Source organism: Mirounga leonina, unplaced genomic scaffold, assembly GCF_011800145.1.
Source record: "Mirounga leonina isolate KUSES-001 unplaced genomic scaffold, KU_Mleo_1.0 Mir_126, whole genome shotgun sequence".
Lineage (NCBI taxonomy): Eukaryota > Metazoa > Chordata > Mammalia > Carnivora > Phocidae > Mirounga > Mirounga leonina.
The window spans coordinates 27369523-27386451 of NW_023270314.1; the positions used below are offsets into that span (position 1 = coordinate 27369523).

The window sequence follows — 16929 nt, forward strand, 5'->3', positions numbered from 1 at the left end:
GTGGCCATCTTTTCCTGTTCCTTAAACCCTTTTTCAAGGATTGAGGTTTAACCACCTCTTCCTAGTATTCTAGGATTTGGAGAACAAACCCATGCTCATCTTATTCTTGGTTATTTAATATAATGTATTTGACTTGAAGACTGTATTTTTTTTCTCAAATTTTTGTTTCAAATTGTTCTGCATATTTTAATGAGTCTGACACTATGCCCCTTGATAAATTACTGCTATTTGTGCTAAGAATCTCCCAAAGAGGGACACCTGGGTGGCTCAGTTGGTTAAGTGGCTTTGGCTCAGATCATGATCCGGGGACGCTGGGATTGAGTCCCACGTCGGGCTCCTTGCTCGGTGGGGAGCCTGCTTGTCCTTCTGCTTGTGCTCTCTCTCTCTCTCTCTGATAAATAAATAAATAAAATCTTAAAAAAATAAAAAAGAATCTCCCAAAGAATAGCTGCGCCTGGTTGGCTCAATCAGAAGAGCAGGGGATTCTTAATCTCGGGGTGGTGAGTTCAAGCCCCAAGTTGCGAGTGTTGAGATTACTAAAAAATAAACTTTTTTTTTTTAAATGCTTAGGTTTGTTTTTTTTTTAAGATTTTATTTATTTATTTGACAGAGAGAGAGACAGAGCAGAACACAAGCAGGGGGAGTGGGAGCGGGAGAAGCAAGCTTCCCGCCGGGCAGAGCCCGATGTGGGGCTCGATCCCAGGACCCTGGGATCATGACCTGAGCCGAAGGCAGACGCTTAACAACTGAGCCATCCAGGCGCCCCTAAAAAATAAACTTAAAAAAAAAAATCCCGAAGAATAGAGATAGCATTTACAGTTTGGTCTTACTTTCTCATCCTTTTCATCAACCACACTGAGCATTTATTTTTTTTTTAAGTTCCCACATTCCCTGGAGAACTACCTCTGCTAGGGATGACTTGAAAAGCCGCCTGACTGGGCACCTGTGTGGCTCAGTCGTTAAGCGTCTGTCTTCGGCTCGCGTCGTGATCCTGGTCCTGGGATCGAGCCCCACATCGGGCTTCCTGCTCAGCGGGAAGCCTGCTTCTCCCTCTCCCATTCCCCCTGCTTGTGTTCCCTCTCTCCATGTCTCTCTCTGTGAAATAAATAATTAAAATCTTAAAAGAAAAAGAAAAGCCGCCTGACCATAATAAGTAAAGTGTTTGTATCTAGCTAACTATTTTGCTGAAGAACTGCAGGTAGGAGATTATTACCTACCAAAGAATGGAGGCTTTCCTTTGTGGGCCTCTGGTGAGTGGTTGTATTGTGGTGGCCTGCACCTTGCAAAATGCCTCAGGAATAGCATGTGGTCAGTAAATATTTATTGAATGTTTGAGAAGGGTCCATCCTCATCTACACAGACGCCCAGAGGAGTGACCAGAATCTAGATCTTCAACCTGAAATAGATGTTTGGCTTGACTGAGAGAGGCAAAACTAAAATTCCTTTGTTTCTGGTTAAATTTCATCATGCTATATGTGCATGTTGTGCACCTTTCTACAGCTTTTTTTCTCTTTCTCCGCTCCCCCCATACACATATTCACGCTACCCTGTGCCCTAACAAAATAGGGATGAGAAACTTCCACTTGTTTTTTAAAACTTTTTCATATTAAGTTCATGATAAAATTATTTGAAATTTAATATCTAGTCACTTGAGCACTTGTTTCTTGGGATCAAGTAGGAGCTTGAGACTTAATATTGATACCATCAGAGCTATATAGGCTCATTTATTTTGAATATGGTATTGCAGTAGGAGCTTTGTGTTGCCAGAAGAAAATTATTTGGTGAATTATGCAGGAGATAGATTAGAGCTGTGCTTGCTGCTCATTCATTATTCCAATCCCCTCTTCTCTCTTGTTACTTCCAAAGCAACCTCACTGGAGTGTGTAAAGAGCCTTCTCAATACCATCCTCTGTCACAGGAGACTGAACAGACTCACTTGCTGGCCTGTCATGTAACTGACAACAAGAGTAGTGACTCATTTTTTTTGTGTGTGCACGTTTCTCAACCACTCATTTCATCTTCCTCTTGTAAGCCTTGCTACCTCTGCTACATACTGCCTTTTTTTTTTTTTTTTCCCCACTTCTGCTAAGTGGAGGTAGAACTTTTTTCCTCTCCCTGACAGGCCTGCTGCCCTCCTCCCAGATCCATGTCAGGTCACAGCATCGTGACCCAATATTAGTGGGTCCTCTAGACAGGGTAGAGAGGCTTTGGGAAAAATGGACATAGCTGCTGACTAGGCTGTAAGAGAGACTGCCCATTCCATTGCATCCCTAAAAGTATTCTGTTGGGCGTTATTGGATTGTAAATCACAGAATCAAATCAGGTTTGCAGATGCAGCAGAGCAAGATTGGAAAAGACAGTCACATGGCCCTGCCCTTATCTAAGAGTCCACCTCTTAATAAGCTCCAGACGGTCAGAAGCCGTGTCTATCCTCTCTCTGGGGAAACTTCTTTCCCCAACCCTTTGTGTGCAGTGGGTGTTAATGCTTTGCAGAAAACTCTGAATACTGTCATGCCTGAGGTCAGGCTCCTGACTTATCCCTGGGGACAGTATATTCTCACAGAAAAGAAACGTCAGATATTTTTACTTTAGCCACTGCCCAATTCAGAAAACTAAGGTCTCCTAAATGGGTTAAGAAATTAATGAAGAGGAGGCAAGCAAGTGAAATCTGCACCCTTCTTAATAGAGTGGAAAGGGAGATATACCTCATTTTGGCTTCCTCTCCAGAGGTATTTTTAGGCAGATAAAAGCTGCCCTTCACTGAGTTTTGGACTCTTTGTGCTTAAACTCACTCCTTCTTAATCTTTGGGGAAGTTAATTGAAATGTTAACTGCAAAAGGAGTTAAATCATAATCACTTCTAACTAAAAAAAAATTGAAAACAGTTTTCCCAGATGTGAAGAATTCTCTCTGAATTATCTAAAACTGTGCTGTTAAGTACAGTAGCCACTAACTTTGGGGGATTTATTTTTTTATTTTATTTTATTTTTTTAAAAGATTTTATTTATTTATTTGAGAGAGAGAGAATGAGAGACAGCATGAGAGGGAGGAGAGTCAGAGGGAGAAGCAGACTCCCTGCCGAGCAGGGAGCCCGATGCGGGACTTGATCCCGGGACTCCAGGATCAAGACCTGAGCCGAAGGCAGTCGCTTAACCGACTGAGCCACCCAGGCGCCCCACTTTGGGGGATTTAAAACGTGACTAGTCCAGATGTGATGTGTTAGTTAGATGTGTTCAGAGTGTAAAATACGCACCAGATTTTGAAGACAGTGAAGGGAAAAAAAAAAAAAGAATGTAATATATCTCAGATTTTAACATTGATTACATAATGACGTGGTAGTATTTTCGATATATCAGGTTAAACAAAGTATATTATCAATTAATTTTACCTGTTTCTTTTTTCCTTTTCTGAATGTGGCTGTTAGAAAATTTAAAATTATATATGTGGCCTGTATTATATTTCTACCAAGCAATGCTGGTAAGTAATTCAAACAAATATTTATAACTGAAAAGAATTTTAATGTAAATTCACATTTGATTCATATTTTTATGACCAGAAGGTGGTCAGTCCTAAGTATATCAGACCATGCTTTAAACAACAGGTTTTTCTAAAAATTGTGGTAAAATTGGGGTTTTTAAAATGTAAATAATTTCCTGAATGATATAAATGACGTTATAGGCTATTTTGAGTAATCACTGAATGATCCAGTCTAGCCAAGCATTGCTCTGTAGTGTTGCTTTTCTGCATGTCTTCTTAGTTGAGTAGTTAATGATCTGTAAACAAACAAGTTTGTCAAGTAGTTATATGTACATGGGTGCTGCACAGCCCTGATAAGACATTAAGAATAATCACAGTATTTTATCTCTGATCAAAATTATGGAATTTCTTAAAAAGGGTATTCCTGGGGCACCTGGGTGGCTCAGTGGGTTAAGCATCTGCCTTTGGCTCAGGTCATGATCTCAGGGTCCTGGGATCGAGTCCCACATCGGGCCCCCTGCTCAGCGGGGAGACTGCTTCTCTCTCTCTCTCTCAAATAAATAAAGTCTTTTAAAAAAGAAAAGGGGGCTATTCCTTGTATTCTTTGGCTTTTGGATAGTGTCAGCAGTTGTAAGATGTCTCAATAGGCACCGAGGGTCTCAAACCCAATCAGGTTGTTGTGGTTGTGTTTAATTATTCTTGGGGAAATTTCCAGTTATACTGAAATTTGTTAACTTGAATTTCTACTGATTCCCCAGAAATCAATGACCTTCTCCTACATGGAGCTGGCCGGTTATCTGATGACCCAGGAGAACAGGTCGGCACATTTCCTTGAAACACTTCACTTTTTACTTGAGAATTAAGTTCCTACCCATTTTCTTTTTCCTTCAGCAATTATTTATTGAGAGCTTAGTATATGCCAGATGTCAAATTATGTGCCATGGATAAAAATATAAGTCATGGTGTCTACTCTCAGGAAGAAAGCAAGAAAATCAGTGGTTTAAAATACAGTGTAATAAATGTATGCATAAGACTGTTACGGGAGGGGCCTGGGTGGTTCAGTCCTTAAGCGTGTGCCTTCTGTTCAGGTCATGATCCCAGGGTTCTGGGATCAAGCCCCACATCAGGCTCCCTGCTCCACGGGAAGCCTGCTTCTCCCTCTCCCACTCCCCCTGCTTGTGTTCCTTCTCTTGCTATCTCTCTCTCTCTGTCAAATAAATAAATAAATAAAATCTTTAAAAAGAAAAAAAGACTGTTGTGGGAGTTTGGAGGAGGTGGGTTCACTTCTTTTAACAGTTACCTAAAATATAGGCTTAATGTCTCACTAACAAACACTTGTCTTGGACTCTGAAGGATGGTAAAAGCTTTCTTAAGGAAGAGTTTCTTGTTAACCTTTTTCTCTACCACCTCTTGGCACTCGCACATCTGTATGTTTCTACTGTAAGCAAATACATTAAGTTATATAGTCACTTGTCCATTTAAAAAAGATAAAAGATAAAAGATGAGCCCCCATAGGGCTCTGGGCTGGGTTAAGCACGGGGCGGGGAGCCTGCTTAAGATTCTCTCTCTCCCTCTCCCCCACCCCCTCCCTAAAAGAAAGAAATAAAAAATTAAAAAGATAAATATGTGTAATGAAAGAAATGTATGTATATAGTTGGAGAGGGAGAAATTCTTTTTTTTTTTTTTTTTTAAGATTTTTTTATTTATTTATTCACGAGAGACAGAGACAGAGAGAGAGAGAAGCAGAGGGAGAAACAGGCTCCCAAGGAGCAAGGAGCCCGATGTGGGACTCGATCCCAGGACTCTGGGATCATGACCTGAGCCGAAGGCAGACGCTTAACCATCTGAGCCACCCAGGCGCCCGAGGGAGAAATTCTTTAACAATGAGAGTCTCAGGGGCCTCCAGCTATTCTTCAGCCACACTTTGAGAACTGCTGCTCTATAGCAAGTAAAACATTCACTGGCTACTATACAGTGATACTACAATTTAGTCTTAAATTGTGTCTGTCTGAAACATTTTAACATACATACTGTATGTAATTCTTACTATCTCAAGACTTATGTCCCTTACAGTGAGGTTAGATGTAAGCAGGATGCTGATCCTTCTCATCACAGCACCTGGTAGGTACATCAAATTACACAGGTATTAATCATCTTAATGCTTTAAGGACCTGTTACAGGTCTAAGTGAAGATAACTGATGAAAGTGGAAGAAGGAGAGAAGAATAGTCTGCTATAAATCCACAGTGTGTGCCTTGCCATTGTTTAGGATAATATATATCATAGAGGTCTTTTTCTTTTTAATCTGCTTCTGCTTTAAGAACATTCGCCAGAGCCTGCTTCTCCCTCTGCCTGCCACTCCCCCTGCTTATGCACACACTTTCTCTGTCTGACAAAGAAATAAATAAAATCTTAAAAAAAAAAAAGAACAAATTTGCCAATTAAAAAAAAAAAACAGTCCTCAAAAGAAACTGCAAAGAATACACATATATGTACAACAAATATGTATAGCACATTTGTTTGTAGATAGCAAATCCTATCCTCAAGAATTTACTCAGAAGGGGTGCCTGGCTGGCTCACTTGGTAGAGCATGTGACTCTTGATCTTGGGGTTGTGAGTTCAAACCCCATGTTTGGTGTAGAGATTACTTAAAAATAAAATCTTTTTTAAAAATATAAAAAATAAAAAAAGAATTTACTCAGAAAAATACACTGGCCTGGGTGCTATGTATAGGAGATAGACAAAATAAGGTATGGTTGGGAGTCATCAGCACATAGGTGCTAGTATAATTTAGTAATTTTTGAACTTTTTGTTCTCAGCATTCTTTTTCATTCTTAAAATTTATTGAGCATCCCTTATTCCTATTAGTTTTTCCATATTTGAAAATAAAGTTGAGGGGCACCTGGGTGGCTCATTCAGTTAAGCAGCTGCCTTCGGCTTGGGTCATGATCTCAGGGTCCTGGGATTGAGTTCCCCATCTGGCTCCTTGCTCAGCGGGGAGCCTGCTTCTCCCCCTCCCCCTCCCTCTCCCACTCTCTCGCTCTGTCTCTCTCAAATAAATAAATAAAATGTTAAAAAAAAAAAAAAAGCTCTCATGCTTGCACATCTGCTCAAACCAGCATGGACTGATCTGGAAATACAGCCTCTCTGTGTGTTACCATTGTTTCCATCAGTATGCAAAGGATATAGGCTTCATTAAGTTGGATTAAGTGAACTGCTTGCTTATCTACCTTAACTGCAGATATCCAAGATACCTACTTTCATGCTAACTCTTTGTACATAAAATAAAAGTACTTCAATTAAGAGAAAGAAAAATACTGGTTCACTGAGTTATATAGATTTCCCAAATGTCAATACATTTCTTTATACAGTATTAAAAAAATCATATTAGTTAATCTCATCAGAACCAGTCTTATCATGAAAGCCTGAAGCATTGGGAAGCTATCAAGCTCAAAGGTGGATATAAGTTCTCTAAAATTACAATTTTCACTTAAAAGCTTGAATTTTATCATTGGCAATAGCTTTTTGTTGTTTTTGACGAGACAGGCTTATTTTGTTCATTTTCAAGAAAATGTTTCCTGGGGCGCCTGGGTGGCTCAGTCGTTAAGCGTCTGCCTTCGGCTCAGGTCATGATCCCAGGGTCCTGGGGATCGAGTCCCACATCAGGCTCCCTGCTCGGCGGGAAGCCTCCTTCTCCCTCTCCCACTCCCCCTGCTTGTGTTCCCTCTCTCGCTGTGTCTCTCTCTGTCAAATAAATAGGTGGAATCTTTGAAAAAAATAAATGTGTTTCACCTTTATAAAAAAAAAAAGAAAGAACGAAAATGTTTCCTAAAACACAGATCCAAATAACCTTGGTTTGTCTGTTGGCCATTCTTTCAGGTAAAAATGGTATTCTTTGAAAAAAGTGATATATTTCAGCGCACAACTCAGTTGAACAAGTGTTTCCGTGAGACAACTATATACTTTGGTGTGCAGCAAAAGTGCTTTCTGTGTACTTCCCATTTTATCACAGAATGCTTTTTAAAAATATACTCAAAGGCTGCGATTTATTAAAATCAGTCATTTGTATTGCTTCATCAAGGACATTCTTAAGTGAACTGGCTTATGAGGACATAGCAAGGAAGAAGGCAATAACCCCTACTACAGTTTGCTGCCGCTGCCTTGATAGATTCTCCAGTGTTACAGGTTTCATCTTCCGTGGCTTTGCACTGTCATTGCAAATGTCAGCACAGTAACAAAGGCAAATAATGTCTCAAAATTATTTTGAAAATAGTTTTACTTTGTGGGCCTCTAGAGAATGTCTCAGGGACCCTCTGCGGTCTGTAGACTATACCTTGAGACCTTCTGCTCTAATTGAATAAGATCAACCAGAGTGAGTGTGTAGAGAGAAAAGAACGTGCATAGAACTCTGAGGAAACAGCATGTTTTAGCAGAGGGGAAAATAAAAACCCAACAGGAGGTAAGAGGTATGACAACCTTATAGTATTTGATAATATCAGTAGTTAGCATTTAATAAGTACTTACTTTGTCCCAGGCACTGCTCTCAGTGCTAAACATTGAGTTCTCATAGTAACTTTAATATCCATAGTAGGTGGATATTACAGTCATCCTCGTTTTACAGGTGAAAAAAAGGGAGCATAGAGAAAGTTAAGTAGCATGTCCAAGTGACTCAACTAGCAGTGCATACCAAGCAGTCTAGTTCTACTGCCAGAGAGATAGAGGGAGAAAACTAGAAAGAGTATGGCAGTAAGGAAGCTAAGAAAAAAGAGCATTTCGTGAGGGAGGGCATGGTCAGTAGTGTAGAATAATGCCGAGTGGTCAGGTAAGATAGAGGACTGAAAAGCATCCATTTGATTTCACAGTAGGGAGATCACTGACAACTTTGGCAAGAGCAGTGCCAATGGAGTGTAGGGACAGAAGCCAGATGAGAAAGGGATGAAGGCTAGGAATGAGTGGGAGTTAAAAGAGAAGGCTTGAGGAGAGAACTTTTTCCAAGAACTTCACAGTTGTGAGGTGGGAGAGTGCCAGAGGGTAGTAGGGGCAGGGAGAGCTGTTAAAGATGAGAAGAACTTGAGCGTGTTTAAGTCTGATGAGAAGAAAGAAATAGTGAGGCAGAAGATAATAGAAAAAAAGAGGAATAAATAGAATAAAATTTCTGATCAGGAAGAGAATGGATCTGAAGCACAGGGATCTTAGTTTATAGAGTGATTCCGTGCCAAAAGTTGAAGGGATTCCCTTCTCTTAGCCAAGATGCTTAAGAATCTGAGCTATTTCCACTTCCTCCTTCTTCCTCCTTACATCTTCCACTGCTGTAACTCACTACTCTCTCTAGAGTCTCTATTCTACTGGAATTTCTTTGGTGAAGATTACCACAGATCTCCCAAGTTGCCAAATCCAGTGGATATTGAAATCCTTGTCTTACTTGATCTCTGCCTCATTTGATAACGACTCTACCTCTGGCTTTCCTGTCCTCTAAATGTACCTTTTATGCTAGTATTTCCCAGGATCCTGACCTTGGTTTTCTTCTCAATTTGTGTTCCTTTCTTGTTAAAATCACCCCCCCCCCCCACGATTTTAGGTACCACCTATATTCTCATTCTCTTGCTCTCTTTTTTCTTTCTCAGATCTGTGTCTGTGTGTCTTAAGCCCCTTTCCAAGTTTATTTGCCTACTAGACAGTTCCATTCAATGTCCCGTGGGCACTTCAAATTCAGCATAACACAATTCATCTATCACTCCCAAATTTGCTTTCTTATCTTATGCTCTACTTGGTTTGGACACTATAATCAACTTAGTTTCCCAAGCCAGAAGGAACGCTTGACTCTTTCTTTTCTTTTGCCTTCTACATCTGTTCAGTCACCAAGTGCTGTTAATTTTACCTCCTCCACACCTCTTGAGTCTGTCCTTTCCTTTCCACTTCTGTAGCCTTAGTTCAGTGCTTTATCACTTATAGCATGGAGTTCTACAGTGGCCTTTAACTGGTGACACTCCTTTATTAATATACAAATCTATTTATCTCTTCTCCACCCCGGCCTGAAGCCTTCTAATGACTATCCGTCAACTATAGGATAAAGTTCATGCTTAGCATAACATACAAGGCACCTGTGATCTGGTCTCTAATTCTCTGTATAGTTTTTTCTCCTGCCACTATTGCCAGCCCCGAACTTGTACATTGCATATTTCTCTAAGCATACTTTCTTTTTTTTTTTTTTTTTTTTTTAAGATTTTATTTATTTGTCAAAGAGAGCAAGAGAGAGAGTGCGCATGAGCGTAGGGGGGTGGTGCGCGGGGAGCAGAGGGAGAAGCAGACTCCCCGCTGAGCAGGGAGCCCAATGTGGGGCTCCATCCCAGGACCCTGGGATCATGACCTGAGCTGAAGGCAGACGCTTAACCAACTGAGCCACCCAGGCACCCCTAAGCATACTTTGTTTCTTAGCTCTGCTTTAATACATGCTGTTGCAGCTGCCTGAATGTCTTTTAAACTTTCTCCTCTTTCCACCCTACAGAAGCCACTCAATTTTTTAATGTGATTGGATTAAGAATTCAGTTGCAAAGGGAAAGGAGTTTCGGAATCTGTTTTCTGTGGGACTCTGCATTTGTGGGACTCTGCATTTCTTGGGGGTACATGTCTTGGTGGAGGATTTTCAAATGCTGCTTGTGTACCTAAGGATTAAATTCTTTAAACAGACTTTATCTGGCCTTAAGAATCTTTATTTAAACATCTTACTCTCTCTCTCACTAATAGATAAAATCTTAAAAAGGAGGGGAGCGCCTGGGTGGCTGAGTCAGTTAAGTGTCTGCCTTCGGCTCAGGTCATGATCCCGGGGTCCTGAGGTCAAGCCCCCGGTCTTTGGGCTCCTTGGTCATCAGGGAGTTTGCTTCTCCCTCTCCCTTTGCCCCTCCCCCCAACTCGTGCTCTGTCTCTCTCTCTCAAATAAATAAAATCTTAAAAAAAATAAATAGGGGCGCCTGGGTGGCTCAGTCGTTAAGCGTCTGCCTTCGACTCAGGTCATGATCCCAGGGTCCTGGGATCCAGCCCCGCATCGGGCTCCCTGCTCGGCGGGAAGCCTGCTTCTCCCTCTCCCACTCCCCCTGCTTGTGTTCCCTCTCTCGCTGTCTCTCCCTCTGTCAAATAAATAAATAAAATCTTTTAAAAAAAAATAAATTTAAAAAATAAATAAATAAACAGCTATCTTCTCGTGTGTGGGGGGGGGTGGGGAGCATACAGGTTCAGATATTGTCACTCATTACTCTACCTAATGATATAGCATCCTCATCCGTCTGTGTAAGATCTTTCTCTTTTTATTGTATCTCTCCCTTCATTCCCTATTTTGATTTCTTTGATGGTTATTTTTCTTCTTTATATGTAAATTTTGACACTTCATATTTTTCCAGAAATTTATCTGAGCCACTGCTTCCCAACCTAATCATGTTCCTGCACACATAGAAAATAATTTGTGTATTGCACAGTGAGGTATTTGAGGCCAAAAGCTACAGACTAAGGTTACCCGGCTACCACAGGCCCCATGGGTCAGCCTGAGAGCTAAGAGCAGTATCTCAGGATAAATACAGCCCAAATATTTTACTTGCAATGATACACCCAGTTGAGAAGCTTGATCTGTACTTTGAAATATATTTGTGTATAGTTCATATCCATCAGTGATCTTTCAGTGAATCACGAAGATAGAATTGTTAGTATAGCTCCTGTTTTTGGTATGAAAAAGTAAAGTAGTAAGTAATTTCATCTTAATTAACCCAGGCCTCAGTCAGCTGCTGCCATGTATCTGGAGGACAGGAAAAGGGCAGAATGAAATGATGTCTACAAAGAACAGATACGTTACAATCAGGTTGGGTCACTAGACTCATGTTCCTGGAGTGTCAGGTGGATAGGAGTAGCTTACCATTCATTATAGGCCACTAAATGCCTACTAATTCAGACCTGCAGGCAAAGGGGAGTCTGGTCTTTCGAATTATTTTAAAACTTGGGCAACAAATTGATCCTGGAGATGACAGAAAAACACAAGATAGATTTGATTTCTCAGTGTGATCCAGCACAGCAATTTTCAAACTATGATGTCAGGAGTCTTTTATACTCTTAAAATTATTAAGGATCCCAGAGAGTTTTATGGATAATATCTACCAACATGGGCTGCTTTAGAAATTAAAATGGAAATTAAAAAAAATAAATTTTATTAGTTCATTTATAAATGACAATAAATTGATTGTATTGGTAATAGAACTAATGTTTCATGAAAAATATTTTCCAAAACAAAAAAAAGTGAGAATAATAGCATTATTTTACATTTTTATAAGTCTCTTTATTTTTTTTAAGACTTTATTTATTTATTTGACAGAGAGAGACACAGCGAGAGAGGGAACACAAGCAGGGAGTGGGAGAGGGAGAAGCAGGCTTCCCACTGAGCAGGGAGCCCGATGTGGGGTTCGATCCCAGGACTCTGGGATCATGGCCTGAGCCGAAGGCAGACGCTTAATGACTGAGCCACCTAGGCGCCCCTATAAGTCTCTTTAGTACTTGGCAGCTGTATTCTCATGTCAGCTCCTGCATTCAGTCTATTGCAATGTCATGTAACCCATGGAAAATTCCACTGTACGCTCATGAGAGAATGAGAGAAGAATGATTCTGAAGTTATAGAATTATTATGAGTGTGTTTGGACCTTGCAGACCTCCTGAAAGGGTCTCTGAGACCCTGGGAGTCTCTATGGCATGCTTTGATAAGTGCCTATCTAACAGAAAGGATGAATACCTAATTTCACTTTCTTCATTTAGGTGATTCATTAAATACCTAAATAAATCTATATATATAATTTTTTTATCAGAAAAAATTCTTTTGCAATGGTAAGTCCTTATTTATGGTTTTGTGCTTCACACTGAAGCACAAAATAGGTGCTCCATAAATATTTGTCAAATAGATAAATTTTCTTAGGGTCTGTATGTGTATAACTGTAACTGACTAGATGCCAGTGCCTTTGTCTTTCACTGCACTCTGTGAACAAATAAGGTCAGGATATGAGCTAATTAAAACTCTAGGATATTAAGTCCATTCCAAGGTCCAGATAATAAAAAAAATTATCTTGGCTTCACCTAGGTGAGCAGGGTACAAACCTGTTCCTGTTGTATGAAATAAGATTCCTTGCTCTTCTTGCCTTATGCCAGAGATACCATCAGGGAGAACCAAGACTGAACTGTTTCTGGTAAAAATAATAATAACTGCCTTTAAAAAAAAATAATAATAATAATAGCAGCTGCCTTTTAATGAATGTTTACTAAATATCAGGTACTGGGTTAGGCATGGATCATGTCATTTCATTTTTTAAAATAGCCCTGTGAGGTAGATACTATCTCCATTCTATAGGTGAGTAACTCACAAAGTCTTGTAGCTGGTAAAATCTAACTTGGGGCCTTTAATCACCTGACTGCTTCTGAATTGAGGAAGAGCCCAAGATCAAGGAGCAAGAGTAGGAATTGGAAAAGCTGTTTTTGTTATTGGATGTACCTCTTCATATAATTAATGTAGATGAGAGAAGACAGTGCTTTCATCTCTCATATAGCACAAACTCAAAAGCAAAGAATGACTGACTTAATTACTTCTCTGGATGCTGATCAATCCTGGGTCCAAACTGAGTTCCAACAGAGCAAGGGTAGGATTTGCAAGACCTGTCACTTGTCAGTTACTGAGCAACTACTGAGCACAGACACAGAACCTTGGTAAATACAAAAACAGTATTCCCTGTATATTCTGTGTTCATAAGGAGTTTAAACGTGAGATGGGGTGCTAAAATATTTGTACACAGAATAATATATCAGGAAATATAAATTAAAGTATCTACTAGTGTTGGCCTTTGAATGAAACTTCTGCACCACCTGTTGTGAAAGGAGAGAATAGATTACAGATGTGGCTAACTTTGTGCTCTGAATAAATATTTCTCCATGGCTCAGGAACTTTGATGATAAGAGTAAAAGAAGTTTTCACAGAGGAAGATAGTAAAGTTTCTTATTCTCAGTCCCTCCCTTAGAGATAAATTCTGGCTTCAAATGCAGATCAAGAAAATAGGTCAAGAGCACTCCATCTTATGCCTCCCAGTCACAATTTCATCTTGGGACTCCGTAAGATGCTAAGAGAACTAAAACTGGTTTTGACTTATCCTGAAAGTGACGATATAGAGCTGTTCCTAGAGTTAATGCTCACAGAAATTTATAGTTGTGGAGAAGAGAGATCTTTCTTTCTCTTTCTTTCTCTCTCTCTCTCTTTCAGTAGGCTCCACGCCCAGTGTGGAGCCCAGTGTGGTGCTTGAAGTCACAACTCTGAGAGCTAGAGTCGGATGTTTAACTGACTGACCCACTGAGATGCCCCTCTTTTTTTTTCCCAAGATTTTTTTTTCTTTTTAGAGTAAACTCTATGCCCAACATGGGGCCTGAACTCACAACCGAGATCAAGAGTTGCGTGCCCTACCAACTGAGCCAGCCAGGTGCCCCAAGAGAGATCTTTCTTGAAGAACCAAAGAACAGTTCCTTAATTTTCAAAGATCTACAAGTTAAAAACTAATTAAAATCAATGATAACACCATGGAATCATAGATATAAAAAAAAATCTTAGGAATCATCTCATTACTTCTTCTAGATGATGAAACCAAGAAGCAAGAGTTAAGTGACTTGACTAAGTTTATATGGCTTATTAATGGTAGATTTGGGAATAGAACTGAATACTAACAGGTAATTTATTTCTCACCCTTCCTAATTTCCTTCTTTCAGGCTACTGAAAGTTCTAAGTATTTACATATTCTTTTTTTTTTTTTATAAGATTTATTTATTTATTTATTTGAGAGAGACAGAGAGAACAAAGGGAGAGTAGGAGGGAGAAGCAGATTCCTGCAGAGCAGGGAGCCCAATGTGGGGCTCGATCCCAGGACCCTGCAATCATGACCTGAGCTGAAGGCAGCCTCTCAACGGACTGACCCACCCAGGCACCCCTACATAATCTTTTGATTAGGTAGGAAGGTGACCAAGACCTAGGATATTTGTATTTAGGAAGAGCACAGTCTCAGTTCTACTGGGCCCTCCAATTAAGATCTTCTTGATCTTTTGATGTAAGGAAAGCTACCATTTATTAAGCATCTTGTTTGTGCCATGGTCTTCATAATACATTGTCTCATTGAATACGTATAAAGTTTTTATAAAGTAGACCAGTGCTTCTAACATTTTGATATGCATGTGAAGATCACCAGCAGATCCTGTTAATGCAGATTTTGATTTTGCAGGTCTGGGATGGGGTTTGAGATTCTGCATTTCCAAAAGGCTTGCAGAAAAAACCAAAAATGCTTTTGGTTTGTGGCCCTTATATTGAGTAGCAAGGATAGTGATATTATCTTCATCTTATAGATGAAAAAACAGACTTACAGAGGTTAAGTAAATTTCCCACGTTCCTACGGGCAGTAGGTGTTAGACTGGTAAATAAAATAGGTTTGACCTAGGTCTTTCTGACTCTAAAGCTCAAGATGTGATTAGGGAAGCCAGGAAAAAATGGAAATAGAGCTTATGTTCTAATTTTTTTTTAAAGATTTTATTTATTTGAGAGAGAGTGAATGAGATACAGAGAGTATGAGAGGGAGGAGGGTCAGAGGGAGAAGCAGACTCCCCGCTGAGCAGGGAGCCGGATCCGGGACTCTATCCCAGGACTCCAGGATCACGACCTGAGCCGAAGGCAGTCGCTTAACCAACTGAGCCACCGAGGCGCCCTCTAATATTTCTTAAACAGGTCACTTCTCAAGGAGTCAATGGCAGAATCCAGGACTAAATAAAAAAGTCCTAGTTCCCAGCCAAGTGTTTTCCCTTTTGCCTCCCATCAGTCCCCTAATCAGGATCTTTCCTTTGTGCTTATTAGCAAACCATATTTAGAATTGGCTTTGGATTTTTCTCTTTACAGGTTTATTGCCAAACCCTGTGCACTCCATGTTGGCATCCAGGACAGTGGTCCCTATCAGGCCCAACCCAATGCCATCCTTGAAAAGGTGTTCGTATCTATTACCAAGGTAAGTGGGCAAAGAAACAGGAAGATTCATGTGAGGGGTTGCTCCGCAGGGCAGGGGAGGATAGAAGGCAAGTATCTCCAAGGGTAGGGATAGAATGGGTAGTTCATATAACTATAAGGAGAGCTTTATCCCTCAGGGAAATACCTTTGGGTCAGGATCCCTTAAATCAAGTTTACATACATTTGAATTTTAGACCTAGTAGCCACCACAACCCTGCCCTCCCCAAATACACATCATATCTTGATTTTGTTTATCCCTGCTCCAGCTTCTCTCATTATCTTTTTTTTTTTTTTTAAAGATTTTATTTATTTATTTATTCATGAGAGACACAGAGAGAGAGGCAGAGGGAGAAGCAGGCTCCCAAGGAGCAGAGAGCCCGATGCGGGACTCGATCCCAGGACTCTGGGATCATGACCTGAGCCGAAGGCAGACGCCCAACCATCTGAGCCACCCAGGCGCCCCAGCTTCTCTCATTATCTAGTTACATGATCAAAATGAGGGTACGATAGCCTTGGCAGTTGGGTTTTTAATAGTTTTTTTGACTCAGCTTGGGCTGGAGGGAGACGACCAGACAAGGAGGTATATAAAAGTAAAGGTCTTTGATAATGTAAAATAGGACTTCTTACTAAAAATGAGTTTTGGGATGAAACCTAGAAAGATAAACATCCCTTAAACTGCTGTTGTTACCTCTCCTTTGCCACTCAGCTAGTCAAAGGGATTTAATGAGAGGGTAGAAGAAAAAGGGATATTCTGACTCTGTTCATACATCTACAGTATCCTGATGAGAAGAGGCTGGAGGGCCTGTCAAAGCAACTGGACTGGGATGTCCGAAAGATCCAATGCTGGTTTCGTCATCGGAGGAATCAGGACAAGCCTCCAACGCTCACTAAATTCTGTGAAAGCATGTAGGTGTGCATAGGGAGGTGGGGAGTGAGAAGAAGGATAGGGTGTGACCAGACTGAGGTTTTCTTTTGTTAGGACAATAGTCAATGGATATAGAGGGCTAACTCAAATTATTATAGGCAGGAAAGAAGAGAACTGGAAGACTGGTCACCCTTAGTGTCTTGAATGTGCTTGCCACTAAGCTACATGTTGTAGTTCCATGTTGTTCCCTTTTCCCAAACAGATTGGGAGTACGTTTCTATAACTGCACTCGTGTAGGTAAATAGGCACACCCCTGTCCACCTTGGTAGAGATAGTACCAGCTTGCTCTACATTGACATTTTGGTAGGAAACATCCCTTTTCTCGACATGCTATACTTCATTTCACTGAGTTTTTACTAATTATCCTCTGGACACAGAACACAATTTATCATTGTCATGCAAGAAAAAAAATTAGGCACTATCATTAGGGAGTGTATGGAAGAAAAGTTGATTAAAGTTGATTAAAAAGTTGATTAAAGCCAG

The 16929-nt window shown here is 40.4% G+C and overlaps 1 protein-coding gene across 2 annotated transcripts in view; it reads left to right on the forward strand.

Annotated features, from left to right (window-relative positions):
* The window catches only part of CERS5 (ceramide synthase 5), a 29396-nt gene that overhangs the window by 2828 nt on the left and 9639 nt on the right, over positions 1-16929 (forward strand). For both annotated transcript variants that reach the window (XM_035002693.1, XM_035002692.1), the window contains exons 2-3: positions 15417-15522; positions 16297-16427. In XM_035002693.1, coding sequence (XP_034858584.1) covers positions 15417-15522; positions 16297-16427 — 237 coding nt within the window. The remainder of the gene's footprint in view (positions 1-15416; positions 15523-16296; positions 16428-16929) is intronic.